The sequence below is a fragment of the Anopheles gambiae genome, chromosome 3 (genome assembly GCF_943734735.2).
Source record: "Anopheles gambiae chromosome 3, idAnoGambNW_F1_1, whole genome shotgun sequence".
In the NCBI taxonomy this organism is placed as follows: Eukaryota; Metazoa; Arthropoda; class Insecta; order Diptera; family Culicidae; genus Anopheles; species Anopheles gambiae.
Genome location: NC_064602.1, coordinates 60940524 through 60963943, shown reverse-complemented (window position 1 = coordinate 60963943; position 23420 = coordinate 60940524). Strand labels below are relative to the sequence as shown.

At 43.0% G+C, this 23420-nt stretch overlaps 2 protein-coding genes and 1 long non-coding RNA gene across 4 annotated transcripts in view; 1 reads left to right on the top strand and 2 right to left on the bottom strand.

Moving 5' to 3' along the window:
* Positions 1-23420, bottom strand: part of LOC133392901 (uncharacterized) — a 590816-nt gene that overhangs the window by 409048 nt on the left and 158348 nt on the right. The window lies entirely within an intron of this gene.
* On the top strand, positions 5463-7352 carry LOC133393631 (uncharacterized). Of its 2 annotated transcripts, XR_009766288.1 has the most exons (3): positions 5463-6279; positions 6382-6742; positions 6845-7352. XR_009766288.1 is itself a non-coding variant. In XM_061659308.1 (2 exons), the coding sequence occupies exons 1-2, from the start codon at positions 6446-6448 to the stop codon at positions 6914-6916; spliced, it is 369 nt and encodes a 122-aa protein (XP_061515292.1). In that variant the 5' UTR covers positions 5463-6445; the 3' UTR covers positions 6917-7352. The 2 variants fall into 2 exon arrangements, 1 of the variants encoding a protein (XP_061515292.1); XM_061659308.1 differs by having other exon boundaries at positions 5463-6742.
* On the bottom strand, positions 21529-23399 carry LOC133393939 (uncharacterized). The gene is made up of 3 exons (XR_009766513.1): positions 22904-23399; positions 22181-22738; positions 21529-22113 (listed from the first exon to the last, which is right to left on the bottom strand). It is a non-coding gene; the product is annotated as an uncharacterized LOC133393939 (long non-coding RNA).

Here is a 23420-nt window from a genome sequence, read left to right as displayed (position 1 = left end):
TTTTCGTCAACCTCATCGTGACGATCGTGATGCTCGGTGGACTGTTGGCAACGATCGAAAAGCATCTGCCCACTGCCATCCGGCAGACGTTCCGGTATGACAAGCATGCACTGAAGGGATCATCGGACCGATTGGTGTCCCTGCTGGAGATCCTGAAGGCGTGGTTCATACATTTCTACGTCTTTGCTGCCCTCTGGTCGGTGGCCGGATTTGCCGTCATGATGTAGCCAGCGCGGGACTACGTAATCGCCTTCCTCGATACGTTGGCAACCAACAAGCGTATGGTGCGCACCACGCCTACCGAGACGATGGTTGCCATGACGCTGATCACGCTGCAGTGTTTGCGCCGGTTCTACAAGACCTGGTTCGTGCAGGTGTTCTCGAGCAAGCTGAAAATTTCCCACCAATGGTACGTGGAAAACTATCCGAAGCAAAGGAAAGCACTCTTTCCGTTCGTTCTGTAAGATCGACGGTGAGGGTGCGGATAATATCGTTCCGGTTGTTGGGCTTTTTTTCAGGATCGAAAAAATGGTATGTCCGGCTTTTTTTTTAGGTTGCTGGTTGCCGGCTGATGGGATTCAGCTGGTTTTCCTGGATCGTCTGTGAATGCCTTGTTCCACGGACCGGTCGTCGATGCACTCGAGGTGCACCGCATTGACGAGCGGCAGTAGCAGGATTCAATCGGCGCGGCCGAGCTGGCAGCGAAGCCGTTTCTCGGTGAGCCATTCACGTCGAATGAGGACGGTCAAGAGCCGGCTGCATACGTTCGATATATTCGCTACGCGCACGATTAAACTGTGTAACGATGCCGAGTGTGTCCGGCCATCGCGACTAGCATCACAGCGGAAGTTAAGTTGCGTAGTCTATTGTGGTGCGATGCGCTGTATGTTCCGGGTGTGCGATTGAGTTTCATGTTTGTTTCTTTCTTGTTCACAGACACCTTTTCATCCTTCAACCAATCCTTTGAATGCTCTAACTATACATCCATTGACCATGCCACGAATGATTTCTCAGAGTTTATGCGGGCCGCATTGCGTGAATGTGCTCCTACTAAAAAGCCCCATCGCGGACCGCCGTGTTTTAGGGCATGTAATGAGGGCACATTACATGCCCTAAAAAAAGCAAAGCGAGCCGCTTATGACTATTTGCGCGCTAGTCGATCCACACCGTGTCGGCTTTACTACAATGGTGTTCATGCACTTTATCGACGTTATAATAGAGTCTGCTATCGTCGATATATACGCCACACTGAACGAAGCTTGCGAAAGTACCCTCGCCGCTTTTGGAGCTTTGCCGACAACATGCGCAAGTCAACTGGCCTCCCCGGGACTATTCGGTATAAGGATAATTGTGCACACTCGCCATTAGATATTTGTGAACTGTTCGCCACGCGTTTCGAGGATAGCTTCATCTCAAACATCACAAATCCGGAGGCTGTTTCTACCGCACTCGTGAACACTCCGGCAGATGCAATTCATGTCACGCTACCTATCGTCACCGAGACCCTGGTTACCCAAAAAATCGAGCGTCTCAAGTCGTCATACTCCGAGGGGCCAGATGTTAAACTAAACTAAATGTTAGATGAAAGAATGCAGCCAGCTGCTCGCGTGCTCTCTCTGCAGTAAGCCGCTCTTACTGCAGTTGACGAGCCGTGAGCGCCTGAGAGCGATCGGTCGGGGTGGATCGTTCGGCTGCTGCGCGAAGAGCAGAGGACACTTCGCATCGGGGCAGCGCGGCGTACACAAGTTAGCAATAAAGCATCCGTTAAGTTTATAACTGTATTTATGTTCGTGTGTGTATTGTCCATTCTCGCATATATCACCTTACGGACGTAAAACTAAACTAAACTAAACAACTGGCATGACTATCGGCGCACGGTCGGTGGCTCTAGCGAAGGGGACGGTGCGTTCCAATCAGCTGGCAGGACACAGATCGGATCGGTTAGGACAGCGATCGGCATAGTACGGCTCGCGACCCGCATGTGGCTATTTGTTGACTAGGTGGAGGCTCTTTATCGTTCACAAATTTTCAATAATTTTCATACATGTTCTCTTTTGGTTAATCTAGTTGCCTCTTCAAGTGCAAATCTACGAACATGTTTAGAAGATTTGGCTCTTTCGGTCGCAACGATTGCCGAGTTGCTGGGGATATTGGATTGTAAGGAATGAATATACTGTCCGCAGGAACCAGATGATGATATCACCAAGGAGCTAATGCGTAGCTTATCAGGAGGAGGCGAGAATGGTTTGCTGTTTTTGGCACAGCTCCCACGTATCATCCATACCACACCAAATCATTATGGCGCAGCCGTGAATATGTACAACGTCATCCTGCTCAAGTTGGATGGTGACGGTCTCCCGCTCGGATATCTTGACGCAAGGCAAGTAAACATATAGTTTCAGTACGTTTAATAAGTATAAAGAATGCTAATATCTTTGTTTCTTTTTCAAATTATCAGATTCAAATGAACAATATACAAGGTGCACTAAACATACACTGGACTCTGTTTGGAACGGGTCTAGTAAAAGTATTTGTTAGTGGTGGGTGCATATTATTATGTGCCCCTGTTTTATTTTTCCTATCTTGCAACCGAGCGAACCGACCAAACCCAGTAGAATAAAAAATATAATTACATTACATATCCCAAATGTGGCTACTACACCTCAATGCCAAACGAAAGAAAAACAAATGGGCTATCAATTGGTGAGTAATGCGATATATTTGTACAATTTCAGTAAAAAAATTGTGTAGTATATTTGATACAATAATTATATTTGTGTTTGTATAATGAATAATTTAAACATGTAAATAACGCTATAGTGCAATATATACTTGCGCTAGTGTCACGATTGTGTGCATGATTGTGTAAACATTTCCAAATCAGCTTCATTGCTCGCTAATGGAACAGATAATTTATTAAATGATTCAAATTTCAATTATTGTTTTGTTATGTTTTGTTATTTTAACTATAACGGAACCATGGCCGTTAATAATACTCCAAGATGTTGTTAGTATATAGTTACGCGCACCATAGTGACACGCAAGGTTTACCTCACCGCTTGAATTGACCATTGATCCGCTGAACCAGCGGAGAACATCGGACGATCGCGACCAAGAAGAAATACTGTAATACTGAAATATTACGCACCTGCGGCAATACGCTCTAACACAACGTTTGGTTTAATGATTGGCAAATCTGATGTTAATTATTACTCAAAGTGCGTGCTTCCTCACGAGTATAAATAAATTAATTTTTTTACCCAAATGGTGTTGCTCAACAAACACATAATTATATATTTCAATAGTCCATGCGTATATTAAGCACAATAAAATCTTATATCTAATTAAACCAAACTAATACTAATACTAATCCTATGCTAACGTAAAACAAAAGAAAAAAATAAGGCACTGGTCACATTATAAGGCATAAAGGGAGGTACATGATGCATAAAATAAACTCATCCATTCTATTCCGTTTGGTGAGTGTTTTGCTCAGCAATCTCATTCACCAGATGTTTCATGATGTGTGCGTTGAAGGACGTGCGTGAGTTACTGAGCACTTGCCTGTCACGGGTTAGCATGATACAACATTAATGTTTCGTCTATATGCTTGGCTATCGTAGGATGTTGCGCAGTGACTGTTTCTTACAGTTAGATGAAGGAAAACGAATACCTTAGAAAATGAAATAGAATGTAAAACAAACAAAATAACGTTTAAAAAAAAAACCATAAGAGATACAGTAAAAAGTAAATGAGCATGTGGTTACTTACCGATAGTGTGTTGTGGCATGTGCACTGAAAAACGATTCTCTATCATTTCGCGTGTAATTCCAACATGTAGCACGAACTCATGCGGTAGGGAACATGCAAAAAAAAAAAGAAACATTTAAGTTTACAAATTTTGTTACCGACTTGTACTGGTGATGTGAAATAACTTACCGCATGGGAGACCCCACGATAAGAGACGTTTCCTTTCTTATCGTGAACACTGTCGGATGGTTGGCGTTGTAGATTCCTTTTCCCACTGCCACTTAAATCCGGATCGACGCGTAGGGCGGTGAGCTCGTGCGGCAAGAGGCATGCAAATAGGAAGAAAAATAAAAAAATATTAATAAACTGCCTACATTGTCTCTTGCAAACCGATCGCTATGATGTATCAATACTTACCGCAGGGGAAACCCCCTCGACTAGTGAGGTGTGCTACCGCTTCGGGAAATCGGTCGGATGGTATGCAGTGTAGATCTATCCCTTATCCCGCTTGCCACTTAAAACCGAGCTCGTGCGACAAGAGGCATGCAAATAGAAAGTGTTAGGAAAGGAAGGAAATTGGGTTATCATCTCGTGCAAGCCGATCGCTATGATCTAGAATTACTTACCGCAGGGGAAAACCCAAAAAAAAATCGATGTTTTCAACTGCGCTGCCTAAAAAACAAAATCTTAGAAAGGGATTTGTTTTAAAATTTAATTTCTTTTTTTTTACAAGGAGGGGAAATGTAGAATGCACCTTAGCAAGGTGCCATCAAAACCTCCTCCTTGGGTCCGTTTCGCAGCTAAGCTTCTCTGGACCAAATGAGAATCTGCTTTGAGTGTACCTGCTTAAAAAAAAAGAAAACTAATTATTAAAAATGTTCGATTTGGTTCTATCCCAAGGCATCTATCAAGGCGACAAACACATCATCATTGCATTTCCGGAAGATATGCTCAGCAAAATATTTGTCCATGTTGCTTTTAATATTAGTGCCTTGTTTTCTCAAAAATGCCTTCAACCATCTCCAAACATTCTCAATCCGTTGTGTATTGATATTGTTATCATCTGGATTGAGGAAATTTCTGGAGTGGTTGACACATTCGTGGGGATATCCAAGCTCCTCCAACCCATTATAACCTTTCCAGAGATCGGTCATAATTTTCGTTCCGGGTTCAACATGCCGAACCACCAGATCGCTCAAAACGGCAAGCGAGCATTTCGTGACACGCTCCAGGAAAATGGCCTTAGTTTCCCGGCATATCCCACCCACAAGCCACTGAGGACCGGAACTACCGACCCGGCCGACGTTGTACTTTCGACGAGTGATGACAGTTTCGTCGATTTCCACCGTCATGCCAGGGCCCCTTATCTTCTCTCGTGTACGATCGAATGTTTCCCATAGAAAACTTCGGATCGTATCGTACCACGAGAGAACCGTGTTGTGGGAGAGGCCAGTCTCCAACGCACAACGAGTTGAGTTGGCCCCATTGGCCCACTCGTAACAACAACGCACAAGGCTCCTAAGCGAAGCCTTGTGGTTGGCAAATATGGACCCGGCCCGGATGCTGCTGGTCCCGCCGCATTTGTAGTCGGGACATATATACCTGTAGCCGTCGATGCTTTTGTAGGGAGTTAGCTTCATTTGCTTTGGACATCTCGGGCACAATTGAACCGGCTGCAGAAGAGCCCGCTTTTGCATCCACGCGATCGCTTGTTCACGGTCCTGAAAAATATCAGAAAGCATATCAGTATTGTAAGCCATTTTCAATTGCCTCTTTGCGCTTTGAAAAATATGCACAAGTGGCGCCAAATATTGTGTATGTGTGCGGTATATCGATGGGGATACAAACCAGGGTTAAGATATGGGTGAACAACGGTAGCACTGCTTAAATTTGCAAATGTAGGAGCTGGTTTAAAATATAATATTTATTGCGGATACACATTGAAAGGGTTTAATAATTAATGCAAAAAATAAATTTATTTACTCAACTATACTTTCGTTATATTTTTATTTATGAGTTTTCAAATATTTTCATTTCATGAACACTGTCCGTCCCACAGTCACCTTTGCAATTACCGTTATTTTTAAAAATTCACATACGCACGCAGGCAATCAATGATATCGTAGTGTACGTGGATAGCTCTCATACTGAAAACGTAAACAAACCATTTCAGTTTGTTTACCACTAGCAAAAAGGTGTTTTGTGGGATTTGTGCTTTATTTTATTACAATAATCGTTTGGTTTTTTACTATCTCTCGGTATTTTATTTCTTGAATCTACTATGACAGTGTGCCCCGTGTGGAATTGAAACGCGTCGACAGGTGTTTGACCTTCTTCCATTTCGTTTTCCTTGCGTTATCGGAAGAATTAGATTATTACCTTCCGTGTGCCGTTAATATAACATTGGTATCGTTAAGCTTGCTGAAAATTGAACTACTAGCAGACCAATTCGCAGCCAGACAACGGTCATGTTGGGCCCCTCGGAATCCTCGCTCCAAAACCCGATGAAGCAGCTGATGATTATTGATGGTAATAATGCATTTTAATTATTGTGTGCGGCTAGGGCTGATGACCGCAGCTTTACCACACAGTATTACTTCTCAGTTTGAATTTCTCAATTTCTATTTCGAGTGATTGCATCACCCGGTTACATAGAAGCAGCTGGTGCTGTATCGAAAGCAGATACCACGAGCAGATGCCGATGGACGAGGTGCTGCCACCATCGGCCATTAAGAACCTGGGGAAATTCAATTTTATTTCCGGCAATCCGTTCGCACCTACATTGGATGTGATAATTTCAGGGCGGTCACGTTGCCTCTCATTGTCGGATGACAAATCCCACGGACGTGCTTCAGCTTGGCACGAACCGGGTTTGGGATTATATTGGCGACAACTTTGTGTACTATTTGCTGCGGAACAAATGGAACGGCAAGCTGCCTCCGACAATCACCCGGTCATCTTCTGTCTCGCAGAGGAAATCACGCAATTCAAAGTAAATCAAAGTAAGCGCTTTAACGGATGTGGGATTGATCGATGGACGCTATAAGAAGCACCTAATTTTTAACATTTTCCGACGTTCTCTTTTTTTACACAGTTCCCACAGTCCAACAATCAACAGTTTGGAAAAAGTAGTACAAGCACACGTAGAAAGGAGCAGCACACGTGATTGCCGGTTCGGAGCTTCAGAGTGCGGAATTAATGGGACGGTAATGATTCCGGTGGGCTCAGTTCCGCCAGCGACGGATTTGCCGCCAGTATTAGCGCTAGGAGATGGATAGTTTAACGAACCCAATGGAGGAAACCCAGTACCACGGTTTTAACACTTCTGCGCTCCGAAACATTGTAATAAATTGGATAAACCTTCGTACTTTATGCGTTCAGGTACAATTTCCTACACATTGCGGGGTCCATTTTGCGTTTATCTTAAGGATCGCACTATAACTATAACTTTCGTTTACTTTTCATTTTTAATTCATGAGCACTACGAAGGAGTGCTTTGCTGATGAGTGGTACAACTGATCAGATTTGATATGGCTCGTTTTATCTATTTATTTCTTAATTAAGATAAGATGATAATAATAATGAGCATCTGCTGCTTCGCGTACAATGTTGCGGTCTTTTTTTTTCGAAAGATACTTGAGTTTGTTTAAAAAAGTCATTGTATACATTTATAGTTCATGGCTATTTAAATCGAATCTTATACTTTTGACCCAATACTACGTAACACTCTTTCTAATAAGCTATGAGATATTATACGTAAATATCGTGCTATTTACAGTGCGGTAATTTGCATTTGCCGGTCTCGTAGTACAGTCGTCAACTCGTATGATTTAACAACATGCCCGTCATGGGTTCAATCCCCGAATGGACCGTGCCGCCATACGTAGGACTGACTATCCTGCTATGGGGGGAAATCAATTAATCACTGAAAGCCAAGCCCACAAGTGGTACAGACAGGCCTTGACCGACAACGGTTGTTGAGCCAAAGAAGAAGAAGAAGAATTTGCATTTGCATTTCTGTTGGCCGTATGACTACAACATGCCCGTCATGGGGCAAGTCCCAAATGGACTGTGCTGGAGTCCTACATATGGGGACTGACTATCATGCTATGTGTAATCAGTAAAGGCAGAGTGAACCGGTACGAAGCGAAGTAGTGGATCTTTGTCATCTAAACGTCCAGGCATTCACGAACACCCGGAAGGGCACATTTGGAACCGTTTGAGCTTAGAAGCCTTACCTAGGGTAGGGGGACGAAACTAAGGTCATGAAATAAGTTGGTTGACAATGTTTTAGGAAGGTTAACGACCTATGTTGGCAGTTCGAACGAATCTAAATTGCTATGATCGGTGGTGGTTTATTTATACTACGAAAAGTTATTGATTTGGTACAATATTTTGTGGCGTTCTAATTATAATAAGTGGTGATTGATTTTTCCTATTGATCCGTGTCCTGCAACTGACAGCGTCTGAGATCGTGGAAGGCCGTTAAGGGTTTCGGGAGCGATCGGGCTACCGAGAAGGGCACTCGATCATAAGCTATGACCCGATACACACAACAGTCCCGTTTATCTTATTGTATTAGAATATAAGTGTTTGATACCAAAGATCCGCGAGTGTCCTTAATCCCTCTATTGTGCACCTTGTCCGAAACACAAAAATAAAAACTCTGGTATTTGTGGACTAAGTTGTTTTGGGTGCTGGAGTACAAAGTATGTGGTAAAGTGTGAGTTTTGTGTGTGTGGAGACCTACAGAAATATCGCTTTGAGTGGGTTGTGTTATAATGCGTATGCTGTTTCTGCCTTGGCTTAAAGTGTGTCTTTCTTTCCTTACGCTGCGCTATTGGCTATACGATGTGATGCGTTCTTGGTCTACCTTACTCAATTGCAGTAACGCCTGTTTTGCTTGTGTTGCGTGTTTTTGGTTGTTTTTGTATGAACGGTGTGACCTGAACTAGTTTGCTAAGTTTATTAAAATGTGTTGCTAAGAATCTATATTTGGTAGTGTTGGGAAAACTGAGCGCAGCACCGCTACTCAACCCTGTCGCCACGTGACAAGGGCTTGACGTACGCGTTGGGCTAAGCTCGGCGCTGCTCGGCTAAGTTCGCGAATGAAGGGCTCGGGATCGGCCTCTTCATCTTTTATCCGCCGACCCGGACGGACGTATACGCGGACTATAGCGCGTGCTCGTCCCGTTTTATCTTGTACAGTGCGTGTCTTGTAAACGCGTCTATTTTATGTAATATTTAATTTGTTAAAATAAATAAGTGATAAGTTGCAAACCATAAAAGGTAGTGTGGTTTATAATGTGTTCTGCATAGCAGATATGCTATTACGTGTACATAGCAGATGGTACATGGTGGTTGCAATCACAGGCAGGTGGGTAATCAAGTGTATACCTTCCTTAAACACCTACACTCCAAGTATGTCCTTCGTAAACTCCTTAGCAACAGAGCAGCTCTGCTGTGACGTCGGGTGCATAGAGGTCGGCATGTTGTTTGCCATGGTGACAACGTGTAACGGCAGCGCAGGAAAGTTCGCCTGAGCATTGGATGGTACATCGCTGAAAATGAGCAGCCATAGCTCTTGTGCAGAAGGTCTCAAAGATCCGAAAAGGACTAAACAAAAGGGAGAGAAGCATATTATTAGTAGAGAAATGGAATAAATAATGTCAATGTCAAAATAATAACCTTTCCTTTTAGTGATAGTATAAACAATTGTAAATTACGGATTTTAAATTGATGGAATAGAACTAGCATTTCACTTTCCTTCGAATCAGCACTTCCTTTTCACAGTCCTGCCATTGTTATAGGTTGCTAAATTTTTCGGATCCTGGCTGCAGCTCACCATCGAAGTATGCATCGTAACGCAGACAAGTTATGCTACACTTCATCCAGCTAACGTCGTGTCGCACTGAGAAATATTGTGGTTACCTTTCTTGCTGGGATATAAGACCAGCATGCTGTTAATAAGCTAAAGTAATCGTATCCTATTACGAAAGCAATCAACAGTCCTCTGTAATCCTCAGCAAGCCAGCACACCGCCAAAGATGGTCCGGAGGATCTGCCGGTCGGATACAGCTAAGGCGATTGCAACCGTCGCTGGGATGATCGTGCGAGGTGGACTGAACCTGCACATACCAGCAATAACTGCATATGCCCTCTTGACAAACCGATACCGAGCAGAGTGCAGCTCCCTCAAATACAGCGAGCCTCATATCGTCCAAGCTGGTAATCCGCCAAATCTGGCCACCATTCCAAGCTGGTATCCCTGCCTAAAAATCGTGGTGAGACAACTGGCCTATTTACCCGCTGAATATGTCGCAAACCCCTCTTCATGTAAACTTCGTCGCATACTTGTGGACAAGCTACCAGATGCCAAAGTAGCACATGAAAATCAACAACTTTGTTGGACCAGAATCTGGGCTAATATGCAAAGCTTTGATTTATCAGCACAACAACGAGCTACTCTATACATGTGAATTGAAAAATGGGTTCGACAACCCTGGTGGAATAATGAACTATAAAAACGAGGGAATTCGGGAAGCGGGACAGTCGATGTTCAACCTTTGTAGAAAGCACGTCAATAAAGAGAATTTACATTTGGTGTCAGAAGTGGGATGAGCAAGGATGAAACGGGCGCAACCGAAAACTTAAAGACGTGTGTTTGCGTGCGTGCGTGTGTGGTGCGGACAGGCACAGATCAACCAATTTGAAGACGCGTGATTATGTGTGTGCGACGGGTTCAGACGGGAGCGCAACCGACGAAATAACAAGTGTGTTTGTGGGTGGAGAAGAGCGAACAATAGCCGAAACAAAACGTGTGTGGTCGGTGCAGTGCAAACAAAGGTTTCTTGCGTTGAGCGAAATACCGCGAAAATGTCGATGGAAAACGACACTGAGGCAGCCGTTGCGGCTTTGGTCGAGGAATACACCCAACTAGGGTTGGTGAAACAGTGCGAGGAACGGGGAATAGCTACAGGTGGAAACAAAAAAGAACTGGCCACTCGCATTGTCGAATACGATGAAAAAACACAAGATGAAACACTTAATCGAACTGATGCCGCAGCTTATGCCGATGCGGAAACAATACCAGAAAGGGAACAGCCGGGAACACAGCCATATTCCTTCAGGGACATCGAAGAAGGGATTGAGGCGTTCAGTGCTGGTTCCACCCAAGATATTCATCGATGGTTGAAACATTTCGAGGAAATTAGTACGATGGCAGGCTGGAGTGATGAACAAAAACTTATAATGTGTCGCAAGAAGCTTACGGGTGTGGCTCGTAGTTTCTTAGGAACTCTTGTGGGCATGACGACGTTCCAAAAGCTGCGCCAAGCACTGATCAACGAGTTTGGACGTAAAATGCGGGCGAGTGACGTCCATCGGTTGTTGTCAACACGACGTAAGAGAAAAGAAGAGTCTGCTTTAGAGTTTGTTTACTCGATGCAGGAATTAGCAAACCAAATAAAGTTGGACGAAGCAAGTTTGATCGAGTACATTGCGGATGGGTTCACGGAAGATGAAAATCAGCGTGCATTGTTTTATGCGTCTCAAAACATTGCTATGCTAAAAGAAAAGATTCGTTTGTTCGAGAGAGCAGCAAGCAAAAGGATCGAACCGGCAAAGCAGGTGTTCAAGAGAAGTGAAGACAATAAGAAGAAGCGCTTTTGTTATAATTGTGGTGACGCCGGGCACGAAGCACAAAAGTGTCCATGGAACAAAAATGGTCCGAGATGTTTTGAGTGTAACGGATTTGGACATCGTGCAAAGGAATGCAAAACAAAAAGGCCAGCAATTCCAGCAACGCCAAACACGTTTGGTAACAAAGGAGCCTGTTTCAAGTGTGGTCGTATGGGACACCAGGCAAAGAATTGTGACAATAACTTTGCTGTGCAGTTTACTGGTGTTCAATCACAATTGGTAACAAAACAGAAATTACCACTGAAGAGCGTATCAGTGTACGGAAAGGAGTTTGAAGCATTGTTGGACACGGGAAGTGAAGTTTCACTAATAATAAGTAATGCGTTTGAGGAACTTCCATCAAATTGCAAGGTTTGGTCCAATTCGGAGAGAACACTGAAAGGTTTGGGTGGACATTTGCGGAATGGTCTTAAAGAAACCCAGGTTCCTATCGTGATAGATGGCGTAACATACGAAATCCAACTTATTGTTGTGCCTGAGGGAGCAATAAACGCACAATTGATCATTGGCATGGATTTTTTGGAGACGGTGGAGTTTACGATCAACAACAGTGCGATCACGATAGCACCAAAACAATCTAATGAGTCAGACGTTGCGTGGATTCAGAATATTAGAGATGAAAGTGAAAGCTATCAGGTGCATCCGAAGTTTAAACAGGTGGTTAGTGAAATAGTAGTAGAAATGCAGCAGAAAAACAGCGATCGCTTGACCAACAGTGATAATCTAAAAGAGTGTCCAGTGCAGTTAAAAATAACATTGAATGACATAGCAACACCGTTTGGGCATACTCCCAGTCGTTTGCCTGATATGGAAAACGAAATAGTGAACAAACAGGTGGCAGAGTGGTTGGAAAAAGGAATTATTCAGCCGTCAAACTCCGATTATGCTAGCCGTGTTGTGCTGGTTAAGAAAAAGGACGGATCTAGCAGAATGTGTATAGATTATCGGCAATTGAATATCATGGTGTTAAAAGACGCTTTTCCAGTGCCTGTAATAGATGAAGTGTTAGAAAAGCTGCAGAGTGCGAAATACTTTTCGGTGATGGATCTAGAAAATGGTTTCTTTCATGTTCCTATCGAGCCCAGTAGCCGTAAATTCACAGCGTTTGTGACGAAAACAGGGCTGTATGAATTTTTACGTGCACCGTTTGGTTTTTGCAATTCGCCAGCTGTTTTCATACGTTATGTGAACTATGTGTTTCAACCGCTTTTGAATAGTGATGTGATGAACCTCTATATGGATGATATTATAGTACATGGTGTTACAGCCGAAGAGTGCCTAGAGAAAATGAAGAAAGTGTTTGAAAAAGTGGTGGAGTATGGATTGCACATTAAATGGAAGAAGTGTCAGTTTTTACAAACTTCCATCTCGTTTCTTGGTCATTTTGTGGAAAATGGAACCATATCACCCGGGCAAGAGAAAGTGGCAGCGATAACAAAATTTAAAGAACCTTCTGATGTCAAGGCGGTGCAATCATTTCTAGGGTTGACAGGATTTTTTCGAAAGTTTATTAAACAATATTCTGTGGTTGCGAGACCGTTGACCGACTTGTTACGTAAAGATGTGAAATTTGAAATGGGTGAGTCTGAAGTTAGTGCATTTAGAGCGTTGAAGGAAGTGTTGGTGAAGGAACCGATCCTAGTGTTGTACAATAGGGAAGCTTATACAGAACTGCATACGGATGCGTCCAAGAATGGGTTCGGAGCTGTGCTACTTCAGCAATTCAGTGGAAAGATGCATCCAGTTTTCTTTTGGAGCAAGAAGACCACGGAAGGAGAATCGAAGCTTCACAGTTATATATTGGAAGCAAAAGCAGTGTATCTGGCAGTGAAAAAGTTTAGGCATTATCTTTTGGGAATACAATTTAAGTTGGTAACAGATTGTATTGCTTTTAAGCAAACATTGCAGAAAAGAGATGTGCCTCGTGAAGTGTCGGCTTGGGTCATGTTTCTGCAGGACTTTTCTTACGTAGCCGAGCATCGTCCAGGGCGTAATCTGCAACACGTAGATTGTTTGAGCAGATACCCGAATGAAGTGTTACATATTGTGAGTGAAGCGATCTATCGTATTAAAACTGCTCAACAGCATGATTGTGGGCTTAGAGCCATCGTGGAAATGCTTTCTAAAGGACCATACGATGATTTTGTAATGAAAAGTGGAGTGCTTTACAAAGTGTGTGATGGAAATGAGCTACTTGTAGTTCCACGAAGTATGGAGAAAGAGATTATTCACGACGCGCATAATGATGGTCATTTCTCCGTGAAAGGTACGACACATGCCATCAAACAGAAGTATTGGATACTTCATCTCGAACGAAAGGTGGCGCAAGTAGTGAATAGTTGTGTGAAGTGCATTATGTTCAACAAGAAGCTTGGTCACAAGGAGGGCTTTCTGAACTGCATCGACAAAGGAGATACACCACTGCATACCCTGCATATGGATCACGTCGGACCAATGGACGCGACAGCGAAGCAGTATAAGTACGTGCTAACGGTAGTGGACGGATTTTCGAAATTCGTTTGGCTCTTCCCTACAAAGACGACCAGCGGAGAGGAAACGTTGCGGAAGCTGGAGGTATGGTCATCGATCTTCGGCAACCCGGCGCGCGTCATCAGTGATCGGGGTTCGGCATTTACATCGCAGATATTCAGCGAGCATCTGAAGAAAAATGGTATCGATCATGTCGTGAGTACTACTGGGGTACCAAGAGGTAACGGGCAAGCGGAGAGGGTTAACCGAATTGTTCTAACTATTTTGTCAAAGCTATCATCTGACGATCCCGCGAAATGGTTTAAAAATATAAATAAAGTTCAACAGGCTATTAACGCACATAGCCACGCATCAACGGGACGGTCACCATTTCAGCAGATGTTTGGGATACAAATGAGGAATAAGGCGAGTGATCAATTAATAGAATTGTTAAATGATGAGTTATATGAGGAATTTGATGAAGATAGGAAAAAAATGAGACTCGAGGCGAAAAACGCGATTATAAAAGCTCAACAACAGTATAAAAGACAATATGATAAAAAGCGCAAACCGGAAAGGGGTTATAGTATAGGAGACTTGGTAGCTATCCGTAGGACTCAGTTTGTAGCGGGACGGAAACTTGCGAGTGAATATATCGGGCCTTATGAGGTAGTTCAGGTGAATCGAAATGGGCGGTACAAAGTCAGGAAAGTGGGTAACGCGGAGGGTGCGAACGTAACGACGTCTAGCGATGATTATATGAAGCCTTGGGCATTTGCGGTAGGGACAGACGACATAGATTCAGAGCTAGAAGAGGGAGAAGAAGAAGGAACTTCCGAGACGGAAGAAACATCAGGAGGGCCGAATGTGAATTGAAAAATGGGTTCGACAACCCTGGTGGAATAATGAACTATAAAAACGAGGGAATTCGGGAAGCGGGACAGTCGATGTTCAACCTTTGTAGAAAGCACGTCAATAAAGAGAATTTACATACATGCTAGCAAATGGTAAAGTGTCACATGGAGAGCTCTTGTTTCGGATGGGAAGAAGGGCTTCCAATCAATGTTCGTTTTGTCCCCAAATGGAAAGTCTGCAACACAAATTTGCTTGCTGTAGTAGAGTAGCGGCGGCTTGGGCACTGCTGCAGCAAGAAATAGTTTCAATAGCTCCAGGACGCCCCTATTTGTTCAATAGTCTGCGATTTCCAGAACTAGCAGGAGTTAGTCTGGGAATACGTATATTTATTCTTAGGTTGTTTGCTAACTACATTTTCCACATCGTTGAAAACAACGATGTTGAGATAGATTTAGTCGTCCTTAAGTGTGCACTACTTTTGTAAATGTAAAGTTTTTTTTGTTGTAAATATCCACACTAGTAAATAGAAATTAATCTGTACACGCAAATAAATATATTTGAAAAAAAAAAAATCGTGTTCAGGGAAAGAGGTTAGCGCTATTAGAAATGGTTTTCACACACAACATATATCTGACTACATACCTCAAGGTAACTGTGTTACGGTGATTGAAAGTTGACTCATTTTCGGGTTAAGTTCCGGCAGCATCGAACCCCGATATCGAGATCGAGATGAAACGCTGTTTGTATCTCCTGCTTCAGCGACTTGTAAAGGTTTACGCGAGCAGGATCTAAATGTAGATCTAGCTTTTAAGGGTAATAATACCTAATATCTAGCGATTTTTGGTTTGGACTTTCAACAAAATAATTTAAAAAAATACAAATTACCAAACTATAACATATTAACCAAGTACGACCGGTGCTGTGACAGGTAAAGTGGCTTGCGTACTTATTACTTTGATTATAGTTATTTCTAAGGTTACCACCGTTGCTAATTAGTTAATATAGCTATTGATGCTTATTATAAGAGTGTATAATAAGACAATGGAATAGCTTAATTATAACAAATCCCACAAAACACCTTTTTGCTAGTGGTAAACAAACTGAAATGGTTTGTTTACCTTTTCAGTACGAGAGCTATCCACGTACACTACGATATCATTGATTGCCTGCGTGCGTATGTGAATTTTTAAAAATAACGGTAATTGCAAAGGTGACTGTGGGACGGACAGTGTTCATGAAATGAAAATATTTGAAAACTCATAAATAAAAATATAACGAAAGTATAGATGAGTAAATAAATTTATTTTTTGCATTAATTATTAAACCCTTTCAATGTGTATCCGCAATAAATATTATATTTTAAACCAGCTCCTACATTTGCAAATTTAAGCAGTGCTACCGTTGTTCACCCATATCTTAACCCTGGTTTGTATCCCCATCGATATACCGCACACATACACAATATTTGGCGCCACTTGTGCATATTTTTCAAAGCGCAAAGAGGCAATTGAAAATGGCTTACAATACTGATATGCTTTCTGATATTTTTCAGGACCGTGAACAAGCGATCGCGTAGATGCAAAAGCGGGCTCTTCTGCAGCCGGTTCAATTGTGCCCGAGATGTCCAAAGCAAATGAAGCTAACTCCCTACAAAAGCATCGACGGCTACAGGTATATATGTCCCGACTACAAATGCGGCGGGACCAGCAGCATCCGGGCCGGGTCCATATTTGCCAACCACAAGGCTTCGCTTAGGAGCCTTGTGCGTTGTTGTTACGAGTGGGCCAATGGGGCCAACTCAACTCGTTGTGCGTTGGAGACTGGCCTCTCCCACAACACGGTTCTCTCGTGGTACGATACGATCCGAAGTTTTCTATGGGAAACATTCGATCGTACACGAGAGAAGATAAGGGGCCCTGGCATGACGGTGGAAATCGACGAAACTGTCATCACTCGTCGAAAGTACAACGTCGGCCGGGTCGGTAGTTCCGGTCCTCAGTGGCTTGTGGGTGGGATATGCCGGGAAACTAAGGCCATTTTCCTGGAGCGTGTCACGAAATGCTCGCTTGCCGTTTTGAGCGATCTGGTGGTTCGGCATGTTGAACCCGGAACGAAAATTATGACCGATCTCTGGAAAGGTTATAATGGGTTGGAGGAGCTTGGATATCCCCACGAATGTGTCAACCACTCCAGAAATTTCCTCAATCCAGATGATAACAATATCAATACACAACGGATTGAGAATGTTTGGAGATGGTTGAAGGCATTTTTGAGAAAACAAGGCACTAATATTAAAAGCAACATGGACAAATATTTTGCTGAGCATATCTTCCGGAAATGCAATGATGATGTGTTTGTCGCCTTGATAGATGCCTTGGGATAGAACCAAATCGAACATTTTTAATAATTAGTTTTCTTTTTTTTTAAGCAGGTACACTCAAAGCAGATTCTCATTTGGTCCAGAGAAGCTTAGCTGCGAAACGGACCCAAGGAGGAGGTTTTGATGGCACCTTGCTAAGGTGCATTCTACATTTCCCCTCCTTGTAAAAAAAAAGAAATTAAATTTTAAAACAAATCCCTTTCTAAGATTTTGTTTTTTAGGCAGCGCAGTTGAAAACATCGATTTTTTTTTGGGTTTTCCCCTGCGGTAAGTAATTCTAGATCATAGCGATCGGCTTGCACGAGATGATAACCCAATTTCCTTCCTTTCCTAACACTTTCTATTTGCATGCCTCTTGTCGCACGAGCTCGGTTTTAAGTGGCAAGCGGGATAAGGGATAGATCTACACTGCATACCATCCGACCGATTTCCCGAAGCGGTAGCACACCTCACTAGTCGAGGGGGTTTCCCCTGCGGTAAGTATTGATACATCATAGCGATCGGTTTGCAAGAGACAATGTAGGCAGTTTATTAATATTTTTTATTTTTCTTCCTATTTGCATGCCTCTTGCCGCACGAGCTCACCGCCCTACGCGTCGATCCGGATTTAAGTGGCAGTGGGAAAAGGAATCTACAACGCCAACCATCCGACAGTGTTCACGATAAGAAAGGAAACGTCTCTTATCGTGGGGTCTCCCATGCGGTAAGTTATTTCACATCACCAGTACAAGTCGGTAACAAAATTTGTAAACTTAAATGTTTCTTTTTTTTTTTGCATGTTCCCTACCGCATGAGTTCGTGCTACATGTTGGAATTACACGCGAAATGATAGAGAATCGTTTTTCAGTGCACATGCCACAACACACTATCGGTAAGTAACCACATGCTCATTTACTTTTTACTGTATCTCTTATGGTTTTTTTTTTAAACGTTATTTTGTTTGTTTTACATTCTATTTCATTTTCTAAGGTATTCGTTTTCCTTCATCTAACTGTAAGAAACAGTCACTGCGCAACATCCTACGATAGCCAAGCATATAGACGAAACATTAATGTTGTATCATGCTAACCCGTGACAGGCAAGTGCTCAGTAACTCACGCACGTCCTTCAACGCACACATCATGAAACATCTGGTGAATGAGATTGCTGAGCAAAACACTCACCAAACGGAATAGAATGGATGAGTTTATTTTATGCATCATGTACCCCCCCCCCCATCCCCCCCTCCCTTTTTGCCTTATAATGTGACCAGTGCCTTATTTTTTTTCTTTAGTTTTATGTTAGCACTAGTTAAAATGGCCCGGTTACATTGCTACGCAACGTTTATTGGGACGTATACGTCTTATCAACGATATAAGAATTGCACTTCAATCAATAATTTTGTTGTAGAATCCTTTGTAAAAGAAATTTTTTGTGTGCTAATATTATTTCAAACAAACATTGCAGTGTATATGATTATGATTTCATAATTTTCTTTTATTCAATGTACTACAAATTGAATTGTGGATGGTGTACCGGCTGGAATAAATATTTTTTATCAAAATTTACACTGTTTGCGATAAATTTACTTTACCTTTCGGGTCATATGTTCCAGGTAACATCAAGTCCCGTGGTATCTTGGCATACGCCTTATCGAATCCCGGGAATGTCGTATGCCGTACGTCGTATGACTCACGTTGATGCAGAGCAGAAATTTTGCGAACTCTTACCGCTCTTCAGCATCTTGAACAGTTTAGGCTGTCGGCACACGTATGTTTTCCCGCAACACAATACCTTACATTTGCCCCTCAGCATGCTCCACCGGATGCACTGCTGCAGGACCTGGACGTTGGTACCACGCGGAACGATTGACAGTATCTGTCGAAAGTCGCCACATACCAGCACCACCTTATCACCGAACTTTCGGCGGTTTCCCATAACGTCCTGCAGGGCGCGATCGAGGGCGCGAGCTTCTAGAGCAGGGGTCTCCAAACTACGACCCGCAGGTCGCATGCGGCCCTCAAGAGCCTATTATTAGACCCGTGGCAGCTTTGTGAAGGTTAAAATAAATAGTTAATTATTGTTATTATTTTTAAAGAAATTCCATATGATCAGTGATGCCTGTTACATCAATTCGGCCTGTGCTGACATAGATGTTACAGGAACTGTTAGCGTCCATGTTTAGCGATAGCTTGAATATAGAGTGTAGCGTACGTCCCCCGGTCAGTAGCAGAGCAGCAATTCCACTCGGATTCACTGCTATTGCAATTTCCGATTAGAATCGCGTGTACGCAAGTATAGTTTCGAACAGAAACGGCTTCCCGGTGTCCATCAATGAAAAAGATCTGTCCATGTGCCTACTCTCTGCTGGATTGTTCTGTCAAACCGTAGCTATCCACGGCTGCGGTAATTACATCGTAATTCGTTATTCGTTGTTTAATCGGTTCACGTATACTAATATGTAATCCAGCACATCGATAGCATAAAAGTGCTCATCGTCCACCAAGGAAAATATTTCGGCAACGGATAAGGCGCATTGTAGCAGGTCTGGTCCTATCTGCATAAAGTCGGATAACTGCGGCATACAGGAAACATCGTCATCGTCTTCTGCAGTGCGATTTAGCGCAGGTGCTGATCAATGAGTCGCTGCACTTCGAGGTGCTTGACAGTTCGCAGCAGCCGATTCTGCTCCGAGTGTGTACAGTGCACCGGCTCTGATTTTGTCCTTCAGAAAATCGTTTCACTTTTGCGTCCTACAATAAAAGAGGATTCTGGGACATTACCTCCGACAATATAAGGGCAAATAGGTGACGCAGATGTTGAGAATTTCAAATGAAACTGCTTTCTGTAGGTTCCTGGATATGTTGGTGTCGTCCTGCCGCAATCCAGACATCAAAAGTACACCAATCGGCCAATGACGATATCAGTCTGGGAGCGGTGCGTGATCCACTGGCTGCCCGTACTAACATACCATGGAAGCTGTTGCAATAAATTTTAAGCTTACTTGTACGTATTTAATCTTTAAACTATTTATATCACTTCATAAACAATACACAACATATTATTATTCGTATGTTCGTTTGACGAAAACATCCTTGTCGTCTTTCGTCCAACGCCTACATCGATGAATCGCAATGTCGGTACAAAGTGTGCAAGAAAACCAACACGCTACAGACATCATCCAAGCTATCCGCCCCTAACATCAACTCACTAACCAATTTCGTCTCACTATAGAGTGAAAAAGTAACGCTCTATAGTGAGAGATTGAAAATGAGAACCTTTTTGTAAAATTTGTTATAGGATAGGATTAGTATTAGTATTAGTTTGGTTTAATTAGATATAAGATTTTATTGTGCTAATATACGCATGGACTATTGAAACATATAATTATGCGTTTGTTGAGCAACACCATTTGGGTAAAAAAATAATAATTTACGTATACTCGTGAGGAAGCACGCACTTTGAGTAATAATTAACATTTCTTCTTGGTCGCGATCGTCCGATGTTCTCCGCTGGTTCAGCGGATCAATGATCAATTCAAGCGGTGAGGTGAGCGTGTCACTATGGTGCACGTAACTATATATTAACAACATCTTGGAGTATTATTAAGGGCCATGGTTCCGTTATAGTTAAAACCACGCAACAAGCATAAGGAAACTGTAATTGAAATTTGAATCAGTTAACAAATTATCTAATGGATCAGATAATGAAGCTGATTTGGAAATGTGTACACACTCATGAACACAATCGTGACACTATCGAAAGTGTATATTGCACTATAACCACCGACAAACCGACGTGACACTGGCGTTACAAAAGTGTCCCACACGAAAGTACTGACATTTACCAGTGAGGCGATCACTTCTGTCAAAGTAAGCTCTGTTCACTGCTGCTTCGATGTAAACAACTTTTCTAAATACAAATTGCGAATGAAGTGTGAGGCACGATTCTGTGAGAATTATTGGACAAAACACCAAGGAAAATCATTTTATAAGTTTCCAAATCAATGCAAAAGATGTGAGAAGTACAAAAAACAATGCGCATTGGAATTTGCGAAGAAAAATAAAAAGGGAATTTAGCAGTTTCTTCTCTGTGTCAGTGTAGTAAGCGAATCATTCTAGAGATGGCGCTAGTGTTTAACGTATTTTCATTTGAAATAAGGAGACAACTTTTGAAGCTCATTTTGTTCGAAGTGTCACGTCGGTTTGTCGGTGCTATAACGTTATTTACATGTTAAAATTATTCATTATACAAACACATATATAATTATTGCATCAAATACACTACTCATTTTTTTAACTGAAATTGTATAAATATATCGCTGTGTCAGTCAATTGATAGCCTATTTATTTTTCTTTCGTTTGGCATTGGGGTGTAGTAGCCACATTTGGGATATGTAATGTAATCATATTTTTTATTCTACTGGGTTTGGTCGGTTCGATCGGTAACAAGATAGGAACATTAAAATAGGTGCACATAATAATATGCACGCACCACTAACAAATACTTTTACTAGACCCGTTCCAAACAGAGTCCAGTGTATGTTTAGTGCACCTTGTATATTGTTCATTTGAATCTGAAAATTTGAATAAGAAACAAAAATATTAGCATTCTTTATACTTATTAAACGTACTGAAACTATATGTATACTTGCCTTGCGTTATACTGCCGTCAAGATATACCGAGCGGGAGACCGTCACCATCCAACCCGAGCAGGATGACGTTGTACATATTCACGGCTGCGCCATAATGATTTGGTGTGGTATGGATGATACGTGGGAGCTGTGCCAAAGTCAAACCATTCTCGCCTCCTCCTGATAAGCTTTAGCGCAGTAGCTCCTTGGTGATATCATCATCTGGTTCCTGCAGACAGTATATTCATTCCTTACAATCCAATATCCCCAGCAACTCGGCAAACGTTGCGACCGAAAGAGCCAAGTCTTCTAAACATGTTCGTAGATTTGCACTTGAAGAGGCATCTAGATTAACCAAAAGAAAACATGTATGAAAATTATTTAAAATGTGTGAACGATAAAGAGCCTCCACCTAGTCAACAAATAGCCACATGCGGGTCGCGAGCCGTACTATGCCGATCGCTGTCCTAACCGATCCGATCTGTGTCCTGCCAGCCGATTGGAACGCACCCTCCCCTTCGCTAGAGCCACCGACCGTGCGCCGATAGTCATGCTAGTTGTTGATGAAAAGGTGTCTGTGAACAAAAAAGAAACAAACATGAAGCTCAATCGCACACCCGGAACATACAGCGCATCGCACCACAATAGACGACGCAACTTAACTTCCGCTGTGCTGCTAGTCGCGATGGCCGGACACACTCGGCATCGTTACACAGTTTAATCGTGCGCGTAACGAATATCGAATCGAACGAATCGAACGTATGCAGCCGGCTCTTGACCGCCCTCATTCGGCGTGAATGGCTCACCGAGAAACGGCTTCGCTGCCAGCTCGGCCGCGCCGATTGAATCCTGCTACTGCCGCTCGTCAATGCGGTGCACCTCGAGTGCATCGACGACCGGTCCGTGGAACAAGGCATTCACAGACGATCCAGGAAAACCAGCTGAATCCCATCAGCCGGGAACCAGCAACCTAAAAAAAAGCCGGACACAAACCATACCATTTTTTCGATCCTCAAAAAAGCCCAACAACCGGAACGATATTATCCGCACCCTCACCGTCGATCTCACAGAACGAACGGGACGAGTGCTTTCCTGACGAGCTTGCTTCGGATAGTTGTGAAAGTGTTCCACGTACCACTGGTGGGTGATTTTCAGCTTGCTCGAGAACACCTGCACGAACCAGGTCTTGTGGAACCGGCGCAAATACTGCAGCGTGATCAGCGTCATGGCAACCATCGTCTCGGTAGGTGTGGTGCGCACCATATGCTTGTTGGTTGCCAACGTATCGAGGAAGGCGATTACGTAGTCCCGCGCTGGCTACATCATGACGGCAAATCCGGCCACCGACCAGAGGGCAGCAAACGTCTGCCGGATGGCAGTGGGGAGATGCTTTTCGATCGTTGCCAACAGTCCACCGAGCACCACGATCGTCACGATGAGGTTGACGAAAAGAAAGCTCGACCGAATATCGAACCACGGAAACCTGATGATAACCGCAACGAAATGTAAACAAACCGCCATAAATGAAAACAACACCAATTGAAACTGACACAAAGAGTGTGGAGCGGCCCACAGTGCCCAGGTCGCATGTTCGTACTGTCACTGGTTTATTTACAGCGCGGTATTGGGTTTTTACCCAATTTTCTAAACTG